Consider the following 17,969-nt stretch of genomic DNA (forward strand, 5'->3'; position numbering starts at 1 on the left):
GATTTAGTTTTTTCATCATTGAGGTTCTGGGAATATTTTCTTAAAGACTTTCATTTTTTTAAATTTTCTGTTGCGTTACTTATACTTTGGCAGAAACAATCCTTTTTTTTTAAATTATAAAATGCTTACTAAAGAAAACTTGGAAGGAAGCATGCAGAGAAAGAAAATATTTACTTACAGCATTAACGCTCAAAGATAACCACTTTCAATATTTTGATGTTTTGATCCATTCTCCTATCTCATTAGCTACAGATGTACCTGTACCCCTGTACATGTGGTGTTTTTTTTTTAAGATTTTTTTTTTTTTTTTAATGTGGACCATTTTTAAAGTCTTTATTGAAATTTGTTACAACATTGCTTCTGTTTTATGTTTTGGTTTTTTGGCTGCGAGGCACGTGGGATTTTAGCTCCCTGACCTGGGATCGAACCTGCACCCTCTGCATTGGAAGGTGAAGTCTTAACCACTGGACCGCCAGGGAAGTCCCTCCCTATATATGTTTTATAATTTTATAATGTATTTTTACCAACATGGAATCATTACTGTATATCGTTTCAGAACCTCTATGCTGTAAACATTTTCCACTTAGTAAATTTTCTACAATTTTTTTGTTAAGTGGCTGTTTTTGTGGGGGGGTTTTTTGTCACAGGGATTTACAAAACTTAAAGATGGTCAAAGTTTCTTTTTCAATTCCAAAATAGGATAACCTGAAATTTATTTAACATTGTCAGTTGCTTAATACAAATTTGTTGACCTACCCATTGCTTGGCACTTAGGTTTAATTAAGAATTTTGAAATGAACTTACAGAAACGTATACTGGTTTTACTTAGTTATAGCAGTGGAAGTGCCAGTTTCTTCCTCCACTGCACCGGATGATCATTCTTATATTAGCAAATCTGACAGAAAAAATATTTTCTGGGAACTTGCTCAAGAGTGTGTGACATGGTATATATCATTTTAACATTTGCTATAATAGGGTCTTTTTTAAAAACTTGAACAGGTAACATGTACTTTTGTAAAATACACCATCCTTGTGTTTCAGCCCTCCTGTTGTTTTTTCTGGTAGCAACTGTCTAAATTACCATGTTTGCTCTCTGTATGTTTTTTCCCCTCCTGAATGATATTAAAGTTACAGGCGTGATACTTCACATGGGAACTTCAACTTCATGGCTGTATCGCCTAAGAATAAAGATAATCTATACTATCAAAGTAATTATCAAAGCAATGAAAATAAACATTAGTTCAATATTATCTCGTATACAGCCCACATTAAAATTCTCGTTTTCACAAAAAAAGTCTCTTCCCCACAACATTGCTTTCCTAACCTAGAAATGGCCTCCTGCTCTTTTTTTGGAGGAGTCCCAACCAGGTGTGTTGTATAGTGTCCCCACAATCTTGAAATTGCCTGATTGTTTCCCTGTTGTATAGATTCAAGTCAAATATTTTACCAAGAATATTGCATAGGTGATGTATGTTTCTTATTTTGTCGAATCAGGAAGCATATGATGTCAGATTACTTGGTTTAAGTGGTGACCCATGTTTCTATAGTAAAGGTATGTTTTTTTTCCTCTTTTAATCAGTGAGTAGTCTATTGGGTAGTACTTTGAAACCGTGTAAACCCTGTTTCCCTCCCACCAAGCTTTCACACAGTGCTTTGGCATACATTGACCGTTGTCTGAATCAATTCTTATATTGATATAATCTGCACCAATCTGACAGTTTTTTTAAAGTGGTCTAAGTCTTTTTCAATATGCTTTTCTTAAAACAGTTTTTCATGTTTATGGTTTATTATTTTATTCCTGCCCTTTTTTTTTTCCTGTTACTCATACTTTTTTGGAGACTGTTGAGTTTTTTGTCTTATGTAGGTTTTGACAGTTGCATGTGTAATTTTTACATTTAGATTTTGATCTGTTAATGTTTTTGTGTATAGAATGAGATTGGTCCCCAATTTTTGTTTTTAGATGGCTGTGAGGCACCATTTATTTATTTATTTTTCACTTATATTTTATAATCTGTTCTTTTTTTAATTTATTTTTTTAATTGAAGTATAGTTGATTTACAATGTTTTATTAGTTTCAGGTATACAGCTAAGTGATTCAGTTATACATATATATGTGTGTATATATATACACACACTCAGGTACCATTTATTGAATTATGCATTTCCCCCTAATTTTTATCGTGAATATTCTTAGACCATAGCAGTTAGCATAGTTTATCTAAAATGGCCAACTTTGGTGTTCTTGTGGCCTGAAAATACCACCATGTACTGTTTTTAGTAGTCTCTGTGTGATAGTCTTTACCTTGAGACCATGTCTATGTTTTGATGAATAATTAGCTTCGGGGATGGAGCAAATTATAGTCCCTTGGTATCCAAGGGGGATTGGGACCCTGGCAGATACCAAAATCTGGGGATGCTCAAGTCCCTTATATAAAATGGTGTAATGTTTGCATATAACCTATACACAATCTCTCATATACTTTAAACAATTTCTAGATTACTTATAATACTAAATATTATAATTACCTATAATACCGTAGTGTAATGTAAATAGTTAGAAATACAAAAATGGTGTGCAGCAAATTCACGTTTTGCATTTTGGAACTTTATAGAATTTTTTTCCCCTGAATATTTTTGATCCATGGTTGGTTGGGATCTACTAATGCAGAATCTGCCGATACAGAGGGCCCACTGTACACTGGCCAACTTTTTGCAGACATGGGCAGTTTATTGTTGCCCTCTGAAGACGCCAGAGGGAAATAGTTGATGAATGCAGTAAAGACACATAGGAAGCAGAGAACAGGGTTGGGGTGGGGAAGAGATACAGTAACAGGAAAGTAGTGTGGAACAGGGACAAGGGTCCTAAAGGGGTAAAATAGGATCTTAAGTGTGTTAAAGGAAAATAATTTAGACCAGGAGATGCTGCTCTAAGTAGGCAGAGAGATTTATTTATAGTATCCAAAAGGTACTGAGAAACTCTTGATGAGAAATTGTGGAAAACTGTGAAATAGGAAGTCTTTGGACTCAAGATTGCCATCATCTTAAAAATTTGCCAACTCATTGCTGCCATCTGGTGACACTTTGTCTTTAAAAGGCTTCAAAGAAAGATGGGAAATAGCATATTAGGCATATGGCAGTTGCATCTAATTTAAATTGAATGTAGAGGCTCTTTTAGGTTTTAAGGGCTAGTGATAAAATTCTAAGGTAGGGTTTTGAATTTCCTAGTCTGAGGTAAGTTATTTCCCTTGTTCTCTAGTTAGTATGATCTGACATTTGATAAGCTGTATTGATGCCATCTTTAAATTTCTTTTTTTCTGGTCCAATGGATAATGTGATATGAGTAAGTATAATGTGAGTAGCCTATTGAATAGGGCAAATAGGTAGAGGACTGACTGAAAAGCTCAGTAGAAATATCTTGTGGCGGGTTTACTTTCTGTTGTGTGTTCCCCCCCCCCCGCCCCAGAAGTAAGCCTACATATGATACTGAATACAGTCTGAATGAGTGGCACTGCTTTGTCAAGTATTTATCGTCCATCCCTTCAATCCCTTTCCACTAAAGGTGGAGTTCCAGTGCCCAGTACATAAAGGCGAGGGAGTTGAAAGCTTGCTTCCAATTATGAATTGATTCTTGCCCAGTTCCCAGCAATGTCCAGGACCTTCATAACCTACATTTCCGGACCATTTGAAACTTAACGTCTCATGATTGTCAGCGCGATCTGCCTTTCCCACCTTGCCATATTTCTTCTCCGTAGAATTTACTTGCTCTTTAATGTGAATTTAAGAGAAATGGAGTAATTGTTATAAACATTTCCCAAATTTTAAACTGGATTGACAATCTAAGCTAGGTTTGCCTCTTAAGAGGGCAGAGAGCACAATAGCTCAGGTTCAGAATGAACAGTTGGAAATAAAATTGACAGGTTTGCTTGCATTCCAATTAGACGTAAGATTTTGTGTTTTCTGTTTTAGGATATGACTGGGATGGTAGAAGTGGGAATAGAAATACATTTCTATAATTCTTGTCCTGCACACTGCCACTAAAATCTCTTGTTGCTTTTATTGCTTCAGCATAAAATATGGTCAAATGGACACATAGATCCTTTGGTGTAATAAAGCAATAAAAGTAACTCAACATTCCTGGTTTTGACTTTTACTCACCAGTCTTAGTGATCCTTTGATGATAAAAATTGTGGAAGTAGGAACCTGGGAAGACAAAATATTATGCAAACACACATATATGCATGCATCCATGAGCTAGAGGTTTGAGTACTACCACCCAGTAGCCTCTAGGAAAATACTCAATCTTTTTCTGTTGTCTGTGCTGTGGTGGAATTCTGCTTTGCTGGTAACCAGATCCACTTGATGATTTCTGCTACTGAATTAAATAGGACGCAGAGTATCCAGGGAACCATAATCATCTCAGAAATCTTTCCCCCTTTGGTTTTACTCTTTGAAACCAATTTTAGGAAAGAAACTGATTCTGTGTATTTTTTATTCTATGTACTTTTATTTACTTAGCTCTTCTGTAGTATTCAGTATTCAGTATTGAGTTTTTAAAAGAATGAATTTATCTTAATGATTTTGCTGAGAAAACCTTTGCAGGATGTGACCAGAGTACTCAGAGAAATTGCTGAGTGTTTATGATGTGCCAGAAACATCTGATTTTCAAAAAGTGGAAGAAGTTGTGATTTATAAACTCTGGATCCGTGAACTAGACATTATTCTTCACGAAGATAGTAGAATAGGTTGTTAAAGTTCAAACTAATTCATGTGAATTAACGTTACTTCATTATGTAACAGTGTTGTTAAGACTGTTAGTGTACATTAGTACATTTGATGTTCTCAAAACATTTGAAAGTTTTTATAAAAATAAATGTTTAAAGAACCTGGATTGTTGTTACTAATGTGACGAGCCCTTTTTTATTTCTCTCAAATGCATTTCCTGATTAGGAGTTAGGTGCTTGACTTTTAAAATGTTTTCCTAAAAACAAAACAAAAAACTTACATGTTCATTGTAGAAAATTTGGATAATATAAAAAAAACTCTGAAGGTGTTAACAGTTGATTAACCACAAGAGTACCCATGGAACAATATTTTTAAATACTTCTGCCCTATGTTTCCTAAGCACACAATTATTATGTGGGTAGGTATATATGCCTCCTGTTAGGTATTGTACAATTAATATACTGCTTTTTAACTTAAACATTTTATTGTAATTTTTCGTGTCATTTAAAGTAATCTGTAAATTTTCTAAAGACTGTAATTGCTGGTAATTAGAATACTGAGTTAAAAATCTTTTTTACAAAAATGCATGTAGAACGTTGGCTTGGCCAAAAAGTTCATTCGGCGTTTTCCATACCATCCTATGAAAAAACCGAACGAACTTTTTGGCCAACCCAGTGCAACCTAATGCTACAGCTCTGTATTAAAGTAAAAAGCAAAAACTGACCCCTTTCTCTGCAACTTGCTTTTACACTTAAAATCTGATACAGTTCTTTAAGACTATACCCTCTGGGTCTGAGTTATAACCCAGTCAGAACAGTTTCTCCCATTTCTTCCTTCACTGATACTATCTTTAAAAAGCTAGGAGGAATTGACCTGTCTTACGAGGGTGACTCCAAAATGTAAACTTCTGTGACCCGTGAGGCAGCCTCAGATACACTCATTTATATCTATTCCATTTCTGTTAGTCTTTAAAAAGAAAAAGAAAAAAAGCTTAATGAGTTACTATAAAGCAAAAACCCTGCAGTTTCTACTCAAGTTGAGAAAAATACAACTTTGCCAGCAAGGTTTACACTTCTGGACTGTCACAGAATCATTCCAAAGTAAATGGAGTAAAATATTTAAGGAAAGAAAATGTTATTCAGTGATTTTATACCCAGTGAAACTGACAAATATAAAGGACACAGGCAAACTGTTACTAAGATGCAAGAACTGATAAACTATTTTCCAAGTTCTTTCGAAGTAATATATTAGAAGCTTGAGGGACCATAATGCCTAGAGAGATCTGGTAAAATTTTAGCATTACTAACATCACAAAAAGATAATGCCACCTATATATAATCTTACAGAAGTGTTACACATGAGTCTGATCAAGCCTTTGGTCCCAGCCTCCAATTTCTGAAAATACAAAGGACAGAAGAATACGTGGAATTGTACTGAGGGTATGAAATTCTGGAAAAAACTGCAGGACAAATGCCCAGGATTCTTCAACAGATAAATTTTAAGTTAAAGGGGAACTTATAAAAAGAGCCTTAAAAGACACATCAAATTTGTTTTAATGGGTAAGACTGTACTATGCAGGGATATATACATTTAGGTAATAGAACTATTTCAAAAGGAAGGAAGTGATTTTACTGTAAAGTTAGGAGTTTTAGGGGGAGGAAAGGGCTTGAGAAAGGAATGGTGCACATGGGGCTTCTGAGTTGGTACTGAGGTTTTATAGAGACTTGAGCTGCTCTAGCACCTTCAGACCGTTAAACTGCAGTACCTTGTACTCACCCACTATTGGAGCAGGCAGAATTCTCCCTGTTGGAACTGCTTTTCCTGACATTGGTTCCCTTTTCCTTGCCAATAAATACTACCTGGGTGTTTTGGTATTCTTCAATTTCTGGGTCTTTTAGGCTCGCAGTTGCTTCTCTTTGCTTCTCCCACAGTGATAGATACCGTGTGCGTTAGCGGTTGGCTTGCCCTTAGCAGCGTGCATTTTGGAGTTTTGATTGGGATGCTTTGACACCAAGTTCTGTTGTAAATGCTGTCCATGCTTTACCCACGGTTATTCTTCTCATTAAAACCCAGGGAGGGGGCTTCCCTGGTGGCGCAGTGGTTAAGAATCCGCCTGCCAATGCAGGGGACACGGGTTCAAGCCCTGGTCCGGGAAGATCCCACATGCCGCGGAGCAGCTAAGCCCGTGTGCCACAACTACTGAGGCTGCGCTCTAGAGCCCGCGTGCCACAACTCCTGAAGCCTGTGTTCCTAGAGCCCGTGCTCCACAACAAGAGAAGCCACCGCAATGAGAAGCCCACACACCGCAACGAAGAGTAGCCCCTGCTCGTCGCAGCTAGAGGAAGCCGCGCGCAGCAACAAAGACCCAACGGAGCCAAGTATAAATAAACAAAAATTTTTTTAAAAGGGAGATTTTACCTGTAATTGCTATTGGTATATTTATTGTTTGTGGAAAACATTTGCTAAAAACTGACTTAAGTCCCCACTTAATAGCAAACCTTAAGAGCCAAGCAGAAGTATTTGAAACCATTTAGGCCTTTTAGTAGGTTTCTGATTTGATTCCTGTTGGTGTTCTAAGACTTTCTGGTGCTCCCACTTAAGTTGAAAGGCTGTTGGTGATTCTCACTAGCCACTGTGAGGTAAATTTTTACTGCTTAGTCAAAAAATTAACTGTTTATAAAGATGTAATTTAGAAGCCAAAGTAAAAGACAGGCTGTTTCTTGAATTTCAGAAAGGATAGGAGCTTTACAGTTTTAAAATCAGTATGCTTATGAAATGACTAGGTATTTTAAGGGTCAGAATAGTAGTGGTCATATACCATAAATGTTATACCATCTTTTTTTTTTACATGTATGTATATATAAAACATTTTTACATAATCCACGAAAACTAGTTTGTTATGATTATCTTGATTGGAAAGTTAAGAGATACTAGACACTGGTATCTTAATTTGTTGTTTAATTTGTTGTCAGTACCTTTCAAAGGGATGAATGGGAAATAAGAATGTTACTCTAAGGTGGGTCCATCTTAAACCCTTTTTAACTTTGGTGTGGGAAGGAGCAGTAGACTGATACAAAAGCTAAAGAATGTCAAAACATCTGCACTTTAAAATGATATCATGAGTCTCCATGTAATAACAGGATTGCGCCTCTAACATACATGAAGATCATTTTTGTTTTGAAACGGTCTGAGGAAAGTTGTATTCTCTTCCTTGGTTCTCCTGGTTCTTTTTTTTTTTTTTTAATTTATTTAATTTATTTATTTTTGGCTGCGTTGGGTCTTCGTTGCTGCACGTGGGCTTTCCCTAGTTGCGGCGAGCGGGGGCTACTCTTCGTTGCGGTGTGCGCGGGCTTCTCATTGCGGTGGCTTCTCTTGCTGTGGAGCATGGGCTCTAGGCGCGCGGGCTTCAGTAGTCGCAGCATGCAGGCTCTGTAGTTGTGGCTCACGGACTCTAGAGCGCAGGCTCAGTAGTTGTGGCACACGGGCTTAGTTGCTCCGCGGCATGTGGGATCTTCCCGGACCAGGGATCGAACCCATGTCCCCTGCATTGATAGGCGGATTCTTAACCACTGTGCCACCAGGGAAGCCCGTCTCCTGGTTCTTTTTTGATTCATGCAGTGTTCTACCTGGTAGTTTTATCATCATCACCATCCAGCATTATTAAATGTCCCAGCTATATTTTGTATTATATTTTCACATAAAAAGTTAAGAATCATTACATTCTGTAAAAAAGATGGTATTGATAACTAAGGTATCTATGGCATACTATAAATCAGTTGAAGTACCTGGAAATAGATTATTTCCAGAGTGAATGAATTGGTTCTGTTTATTGCCTTTGTATAATAAAGTTAATTACACTTGAAGGGTTGTGTGTCAGTTGTCCACATTCATCTAGCTGAAGAAGAGTTTGCGGGCAGAGTTTGGAGTTCTATGTATCTGCGGGAATGAGTGAGACTCATTTTAGTAAAAGCAATGTGCAAGAAGGTGGAGTTATTGATGATAGATGGCGAGAAATAGTTAGGTTAGCATGACTGGGAAGGTGAAAAACAAGAAGTCAGTGGTAGAGAGCTTAGGGGGTTCTAATTTGCTTGAGGACTTTAAAACAGAGGGAGGTCACTTGGAATTAATAATGCCCAAGAAGATTGTGTTGCCAATAATCTGTGAAGAGGATTCCCCCCCAGCCCCACAAGGGATAGTCTAGCAGGAATATACTACAGAAGGGGAGGTTGAATTTCTATAAGGATTTATTCAGGGGGCTCTAGTCTCTGAATAGTAATATACTTGCTGCTATGAGATCCTTTTCAGTTGACTGAAAGTGGTTCAAAGTAAGGTAGTAGGTAGTCACAGTGGTTCAGAATAAGAGTAGAGCAAGTTTTTATCAAGGATTGTTTTGTTTTTAACATCTTTTCACCTGAATGCCTTTTTTTTCTCTCAGTTTTTCAGCTTTGTGAGGCACCTTACCATCAAAGACAATGGCCAGCAATGTTACCAACAAGACGGATCCTCGCTCCATGAACTCTCGTGTATTCATTGGGAATCTCAATACTCTTGTGGTCAAGAAATCTGATGTGGAGGCAATCTTCTCGAAATATGGCAAAATCGTGGGTTGCTCTGTTCATAAGGGTTTTGCCTTCGTTCAGTATGTTAATGAGAGAAATGCCCGGGCTGCTGTGGCAGGAGAGGATGGCAGAATGATTGCTGGCCAGGTTTTAGGTAAGGTCTGGGTTGAATTAATTTTTCATTGATTATATAATTCAGATCTGAGAGTTTTTCTGTTCATGTCTTCTCTTTGTCTCCCTCTCCATAAACTTAACAGTCTGAGGTGTTCTGGATGTTAAGACTGACATTAGCCTAATAAAACTGTTGGGTTTATAGGTTTCATAGGCTCAAGAGGATTTTAGTTATTAGGCCGTTTTGTGTTAGTAGAGACTGGATAACCCTTAGTTGGCAGTCTTGAGTAAGGTAGGGGAGATAGGAGTGGTATTTCATAAGGTACTATTGCTGCTTAAAATGGCTGTGTCTTACTGCACACAGTCGACTGGGTGAAGACAGTATAGCTTAGTCATGTGTTCTAGAGTCAGATTGCTAGGCTGTATGTTGGGGCCTCACAACTATGTGTTGGGCAGTCTACATAGTTTGGCTGAGCCTTAATTTTTCTCGTTTGTTAAAATGAAGGTAATAGGACCTCAGTTTATTATCTGTTCTTACCTGAGGTAATAATACTTCGGGGTTGTCAAGAGAAATTAGATAAATTGAGAGGATTAATTGAGATGATTCATGAGAAGCTTCTAGTTCAGTATGTTACACCCAGTAAAAGGTTGTTTTAGATATTGGTTCTTCCAGTAGGGTTCTCTGTGATCTAGCATGTTCAAATTCTGAGAAATGAGATCTGAGCTCTATTCAGAAACAGTTTATATTCTAAACTTTAGATCGCATTACATATGTTCAGTCCATTGCAAATCATTCTTTAGAGCTCAGGATATTTCGTCTTTGGCCAGTGGATCGATAACCTTCAAGTTGGTTCCTGTGTCCTTGAGACCTTACTCTTCTAATATTGCATTGCCTCCTTGCTTTCTGGTACCACAAGATATTCCAGGTCATCTGTGTATTTCTTGATCTATCCTGGGGTTTGTCCCTTTTTCATAAGAGTGTTGGCTCCTTTTAATGGGGGTTATTTAGAAACCCACTCCCTGTTATACCAGGAGTGTTTGTTACTGAATTTTAATTGCATCTTGGGCAGAATAGGGGACACTTACTTTTTTAAGAAAACAAAACGTATGCTTTTACGTGCACTTTGTACCGCAGTTTCAAACAGTCATATCTGTGTTTTTACCAAAATTAAGATTACTAAATGTTATTTTAGATTTGAGGTTCATTTTATTACTATATATTCTATTTTGGATATTGACTTAGTACAGTTTTCCTTTGATTGAACAACATGTGTTTGCACTGCGCAGATCCACTTATACGTGGAATTTTTTTTTTTTTTTTAATAAATATGTATTACAGTATTACAGGAACGTTGGTTGAATCCCCCAATGCGGAACCACGGATAAGGAGGGCCAACTGTTAAGTTATATGCAGATTTTCAACTGTGCAGAGGGTCAGGGCCCCAACCCCTATGTAGTTCAAGAGTCAACTATACTGTAGTTTAGAATCACATGAAGTAATTATTCTATAAGGTTGTATAATCAACTTGATATATAGTTTAGTTCTGTTTCATTTTGTTATTTTTAAATTGATTTAAAAATTTATCTTTAGTTTTGTAAAATCTTAGGATTCCAAAGTCAAAACTATAAAAAGCAAGGTTGTTATAAACATTAAACATTAAAAATTAGAAATGTTTAGTGATCCAAGAACTCTGAAGATTATTCATAAATGTAATGGTGTTTAGCAAGCAGTGTACTTAAATGTCTGTTTTTCAGTTAGTCATTTAAACTGAGTTTTGGAGAGCTGGCTAGCTTTTGGCTAATTGTTTTTTGACAAAATGGTCTCTTCTGTTAAAATACGAGGGAGAACATTAACTCTTTCGTAGGTAGTGGGTGGCATGGTAAGCAGCTGGGCACTCTGGCATAGGTATTTTAAAAATTATGCTGTATATGGAAACTAGGATTCTTTTTTTTTTTTGCGTCTTTCCCTTTTCTTGGAGTGTGTATGCATGCATGTAAAGGTTGTTTACTTAAGCATCTTGCTGTTTGCACGGTATTTATTTTTTTAAATACTTTCTCCAAATAGAGTTTTGTTTGTTTTTTCTTTGTAAATATATTTATTTATTTTTATTTTTGGCTGCGTTGGGTCTTTGTGGCTGTGCACGGGCTTTTCTCTAGTTGCGACGAGCAGGGGCTACTCCTTATTGCGGAGCGTGGGCTTCTCATTGGGTGGCTTTTCTTGTTGCAGAGCACGGGCTCTAGGCGTGCGGACTTTAGAGCACAGGCTCAGTAGTTGCGGCGCACGGGCTTAGTTGCTCTGCGGCATGTGGGATCTTCCTGGACCAGGGCTCGAACCCGTGTCGCCTGCATTGGCAGGCAGATTCTTAACCACTGCTCCACCAGGACAGCCTTGCACAGTATTTCTTAAGTATTTTATATGCAACTTTTCAGCTTATCCTATTTGTAAGGAGAATTAAAAATTCCCCTTTGGGGATAATTTTGAGGGTGCCATGCTTCAACCATATTAATTCATGAATTGCTATATATTTATATCTCTGAGGTAATTTACTCATTCCTAATATTTGTGCTTATTTTATTTTATTTTATTTTTTAAATTTATTTATTTATTTATTTATGGCTGTGTTGGGTCTTCGTTTCTGTGCGAGGGCTTTCTCCAGTTGTGGCAAGTGGGGGCCACTCTTCATCGCAGTGCGCGGGCCTCTCACTATCGCGGCCTCTCTTGTTGCGGAGCACAGGCTCCAGACGCGCAGGCTCAGTAATTGTGGCTCACGGGCCCAGCTGCTCTGCGGCATGTGGGATCTTCCCAGACCAGGGCTCGAACCCGTGTCCCCTGCATTGGCACGCGGATTCTTAACCACTGCACCACCACGGAAGCCCTTGTGCTTATTTTAAATGCACAGAATCATTTCTGGAAAGGCAACTGTTGGTCATTGATATTTTTCTACTTTGATAGTAACTGAGTGAGCACTCTCTGAATGATGAGAGTTTCTCATTGAAGTGTGCGAGCTGAGGGTAGACGGTACCAGAGACAAACTTAATGTGTTTTGCATAATGAATGCTTTGTTGGTACAGAACAGAGGACAAAGAAATGGAAGATTAAGTCCAAACCTTGTAAAAAATTCTTGAGCCTTTTTTATATGACAAGGAAAGATGAGGTACATCTTTTGACCTTTGTTGATGTGTATGGCCATGTACACTTTAAAAAGCTGCAGTTTGAGGACCACCCCACCCCACCGTACCCCTCAATGGAGGTGTCATTAAAGTTTTTGTTTTTGTTTTTTCAGATATTAATCTGGCCGCAGAGCCAAAAGTGAACCGAGGAAAAGCAGGTGTGAAACGATCTGCAGCGGAGATGTACGGGTCAGTACCAGAACACCCTTCTCCGTCCCCTCTACTCAGGTCCGGAACTTTATTATTTATAACTGCATTGTGTCCATCAGTGGGCATCTTCTCTATCTGTTTTCTGGATGTGGGGAGGGTTAACTGTAGTATGTTTTATATGTGCGAAAGTAATGCTTTATTAATTTTGTGTTAATATACCTCCTTTTACCCCATTTCCCAGAGAATTATTAGAATTCCCTGAGGTTTTTACTATTAAAGAGTAGTTTGGTATTTAAAGCATAAATTAAAGTCCTTCAAGAGGAGTTATTTAGCTTCTAAGAAGCTGGGGAGGGAGAGAGGGAAGGAGGATGACATAAGAATGTTTAATTTACTATTGTATTTTTCCATGTTCTTATTTTAGCTGTTATGTTGTGTGTTGACATTTTAGCAGTCTTACACCTAAATTTGCAGTTTGGCCACTGAATGGCCAGTGACCTAAGGTGATTGGAATTTAGTGATCTGTTGTTTAAGGATTGGGCGTTAGTTCATGCTAATCTGTTGATCTATTTGTTGGGTTGGTTTAGCGTGGGTTTTTTTTTCCCATCTGCTGTTGTGAATTTACATCAACAGTTCCAAATTAATCCTCTTTGGTATTTATTTTTCAGCTCCTCTTTTGACTTGGACTATGACTTTCAACGGGATTATTATGACAGGTATGTTTAAAATGTTTGTCTATTCCAGAAAGAAGCTGTCTAGTGAGAACCATTTTATTTTTCTATTTCGTAGTAATAAGTGTTCCATTTTGTAGTAATGAATAACAGACATGTTTTCAAATAAAACCCTCTCTTTCTGCCAGAACATAATGAAAAAATACCTTCCCCAAAATCGTCAGAGGTAGACTAGCTAAGGTGACGTGTCTGTTGATTTCAAAGAATCAGTTTATATATATTGTCAGGGCAAGTGTTTTAATTTGTTTGCCACATAAAAGTAAGGACTGACTTGCCTAATGATGAAATGGGACTAAATTAGCAGTATCATGTTCTCTTCATTATTTCCCTATTGCATACTGGCCCCTTGGTTTTGCATTGTAGGGGATTACAGCAAAACTATAAAAAATGATTCCTAACCTTAAAAATCCAGTAGTCTCCTTTGAGCAAACCAACCAATATGAAATAGGATGCAATAAGCATATATAATGAATTAACAATATAGATTGCTTTAGGAGTTAATGTTGAAGTGTTTTTGTATTGTAGATTGGGGGTGATGATACAGTTCTAAAAGGCAGGGAGGTTGGAATAATGATTATGATTTCTTGTGCCTGCAGAATAGCATTTGTATTTGAAAAAGTCATGAGAAAATTGGTAGATGTGTGGATAGGGATAAGTTATGTATGACTTTGAGTGTATAGAAAATTTTAACAGTATACGGTTCTACCTTCATGAGAATTGTCCTCTAAAGTTTTACTTTTAGTTGTCTTGGTGAGGCAGTGAAACTTTGACCATCCCTTTATCATCCCACTCTAAATAAGTTTGGGAAAAGCTCTTTTAAGTGAGGAATTTCAAAATTGAGTAAAAGACAGCAGAGAATAGTGAAATCATTTAGATGTTTGCAGAAATATCTTCAGATTTCTTACCACTGCTATTTGGTCTTAAAAATTGGTGACAGCACCACTGTTGGCCTCACTTTTTAGTTTTTCAAGAGGCAAGAGAATACCTTTAGTTATTCTCTGTATTGCTTGATATTATAGAGTGTCAGTGAAAAGGAATGTCTTTGACCTTCCATTCTAATCTCAACCAGTAGAAAAATAATTCTGATGAGTGATGGAGTAACCAAATAGTAGCTGGAAAAGAGCTCATTTAAATATATACTGAGGTCTGTTGGGGAAACGAACATTTTAAGAATGGAAAAATTTCTCAGGAAAATGGTATAGTTTTCTCTCAGAAGTCATCCTGAAGATACTTTATTCACAAGATTAAGATACAGTTAGTAACATCCTGAATCAACTGTTAGATTCTTAAGAATATGGGAAATTGGCTGTGAGATGTGCTGAAAGCTCTGCTTCCTGTTATGTAAATGGAGGTTAAATCTGTCTACTTAGTCACTTTAGTCCTTAGTCATACCCTGAAGAACATGAAATTCACATGAATATTTCAAGACATAAATTTGACATTTCTACTACCTATTGTTATGTTAGGGAGGCAGCTGATACAGAGCAGAGAAAAGAATAATTGAGGAATCCAAAGACTTAATCACTTAGTGGAAAAGGTTATGACCAGAGTCATATATGTCATCTCAGTTTTCTTATCCCTAAAATGGAGATAATAATGCCTACTAATAGAGTTGTTACAAAGACTAAAGGAAACGTGGAAGATAGATTGCATTATAAAATAACCCTCAAATATTATTATGCTTTTAATCAGTCAGGAATTCACAATCTTTTTAGAGCATGACTATTCCTATAATATCAAAATGAAGGGAATCATGGACACCCCACCATTTCTGTCCACAAAAACTAACATCTCTAGCATAATTAGAGTTCTTTATGTGACAGAAGTCTTCATAGTGAAATGAAGACTGATTGGTGTTTGTTTTCTAGACATGCTGTTTAGTAGTTACTTCAACTTTTTTGTTTACTCTGTGTTATGGAACTTTTTAATTCAAATATACATATATAAGAAAATAGTATATCAGTAAAAGATAAAGACTGCTTTTATAAACATAACGACAATACCATTTATAATTAAAATAGTTAAAATAATCTCATCAGTTTTCCACAGACTGGAAATTTTTTTAGACCACAGATTTTGCAGGTTGTATTTTGTGTTGTTTAGCATGTTCCTCTGCCACCTGTATTCCCTGTGAACTAGTGGGGTAGATTTGGAGGCTAGTTGAGATTCAAGTACTATTTTCTTCTTTTCTTTTCTCTTTTTTGACATGGGGGAGGTGGGAGAGGAGACCAGAATAGTTCATAAAGGTATTATGCACTTTAATCATCATTAGCCTGACTTTTGTCAGAAACTTTAAGAATGAAGGCATTGGGTGTTTCTTAAGGAGATATATATATTTTAGATATCAGGGAGTAGGTGATTAATGATGTTAGGAGAATTAGAGTGATTTGTATTTTTGCTTGGGTATTTGTGGGTATTGGTGATCAAGTCCCAAAGATTATAAATACTCTACCTTTAAAACTGGAGGATAATCAAATATTAAAACTTAACTGAGTCACTTCTATTTTAATATGCTGTCTTCTGAGGAGACAGCAGATTAGATTCTGTAGTCTTAATGCAAATTACCTTTTTCATAAATTATGTAAATTAGGCCTGTCTTTATTTGTTCTTAAGGCCATTCCTGATGTAATAGATGTTGGAGGTTCTTAGATGAGTTTAACATAAGTTGCCAACATATGTGAAACTACCACTTTAGATAGAGTTGTTAATGTCACTCAGATACATTGTCACCTCTTTCAAATATGCTATAAACTGTCATGCATAGTTTATAATTACTCAAAGATTTGTTAACACATTTTTTTTCTGGTAGGAATACAAGGCTTAAAGTTGGGTGAATATTCATGGGAGTCTGTGTATAAAACTAGGAGAGTTGCATCAGTTACCCTTGAGTACAAAACATACTGTTCATTGGTGTTGAAAGTCTGATAAGTCCTATAAGCTGACAAAGATCCAGTTCGAGTTGTGTCCTGTTGAATCTTGTTGCTTCTAGGGAAATTGTTGCTGGAGTAGTTCCTGTTAGAGGACTTCTTGTGTGAAGCAGTTCCTTTGAGTGGTTTTTCTTTCAAATGCTTAAATTAATTTCTCTTTATTTATTTTAGTTCTCTTTCCACATTGATATTTAGTCATTTATTTTTGAAATTACTGATCATTAGAAGGCACATTGTGCTGTTGTGCCAAAAGTGTTGTAATAAAAATAATTGGCACATTGTTGGAGATAAACAGGCATTAAAGCTGTAGTTTTTGGTATAGCACAGGGAACTCTACTTGATACTCTGTAATGACCTATATGGGAAAAGAGTCTAAAAAAGAGTGGAGATATATATATGTATAACTGATACACTTTGCTGTACAGCAGAAAGTAACACAACATTGTAAATCAACTCTTTTCCAATAAAAAAATTTTTTTAAAGCTATAGTTTTTGAGAAATCTTATCTTTCACACAAGAGGATTGGAATATACTAAAAGCAGATCTGAAAGTTCTTCGATAGGCTAACACGTATGAAATTGTTTGTCACAGCTAACCTGGCAATATTCTTATCAAGCTTGATTTATAAGTATTTTCTGATTTCTGCCACAAATATTTACAGTGTTTTCTTAAGTGTAAAAACATATCCATTTTTAGGAAAAGCTTTCAGATGTACTTTCTGTAATCAGTTGTAGTCCCGCTTTTCTTTCCCTTATAAGATCACCCAGGGAAAATGTTTTGGAATTACAGAGTGGTGATGATAGCAGAAATTTGTGAGAATACTAAAAATCACTGAGTTGTACATATTCAAAGGGTTTATTTTGTGGTTTGGTATGCGAATTGTGTCTCAATTTGAATAAAAGAAATATCAGTTATGGACAGTGGAGTAATTCTTTCTCAGTCATTCTTCTATAAAGAACTTGGGAGCACTTACTTAGTCAGATTTGATAATAGGCTATAGTATGATAGCTGAGACATGTTAAATACCTGGTAAGCAAAAGATCTGGTTCAAAAGGACCCTGGTTTTAGTTCAGTGGTCTTTGAGGACTTTATAATACATAACTTATCATAAGTTGCATATGGATAATAATGTCAACAATGTATAAGTGACTGAACTGTGAAGTTGTTCCACTAGAGATTTTTCAGAGTGCTGTTATTACTCCACATATAAATATATTAAGTAAATATTGCTAGTGCACCATGAATAGAGGAATGAAGTAAATCTACAAGCAGATCAAATATGGCACATATATGGTATGCACTATATTATACAGTAAAGAAAGTGCTATGAAATTAATAGGGGCTGCTATGTGTCCTGCTTTGTACAGGATTGTCTCATAGAAAGATGAATTGTGTTGCCCTTTGGGGAGCTGTAAGCTCCCCCGTTAAAATTTAAAGAGCTCCAGGTAGTTTCACAAAGGGCAGTATTTGAACCTGCCTTTGGTATTAATAAGCAGGAGGGTTTTTTAGGCAGATAGGGTGAGGGTACATCTCTAATAAAGATACACAGTTATGAATATCCTTAGCATATTTGGGGAAGCAGCCAGCTGTGATTGGAAAGA

The 17,969-nt window shown here is 36.6% G+C and overlaps 1 protein-coding gene across 14 annotated transcripts in view; it reads left to right on the plus strand.

Moving 5' to 3' along the window:
- The window catches only part of HNRNPC (heterogeneous nuclear ribonucleoprotein C), a 45,776-nt gene that overhangs the window by 16,133 nt on the left and 11,674 nt on the right, over positions 1-17,969 (plus strand). For 9 of the 14 annotated variants that reach the window (XM_082385052.1, XM_082385051.1, XM_082385053.1 and 6 more), the window contains 3 exons: positions 9,158-9,435; positions 12,677-12,791; positions 13,379-13,426. In XM_082385052.1, the coding sequence (XP_082241178.1) occupies positions 9,195-9,435; positions 12,677-12,791; positions 13,379-13,426 (404 nt within the window). In that variant the 5' untranslated portion in view covers positions 9,158-9,194. The remainder of the gene's footprint in view (positions 1-9,157; positions 9,436-12,676; positions 12,792-13,378; positions 13,427-17,969) is intronic. The other 5 variants (XM_082385050.1, XM_082385048.1, XM_082385047.1 and 2 more) reach the window with 1 other exon arrangement.

The sequence above is a fragment of the Balaenoptera borealis genome, assembly GCF_965194805.1.
Source record: "Balaenoptera borealis genome assembly, chromosome: 3".
Taxonomy (NCBI): Eukaryota; Metazoa; Chordata; class Mammalia; order Artiodactyla; family Balaenopteridae; genus Balaenoptera; species Balaenoptera borealis.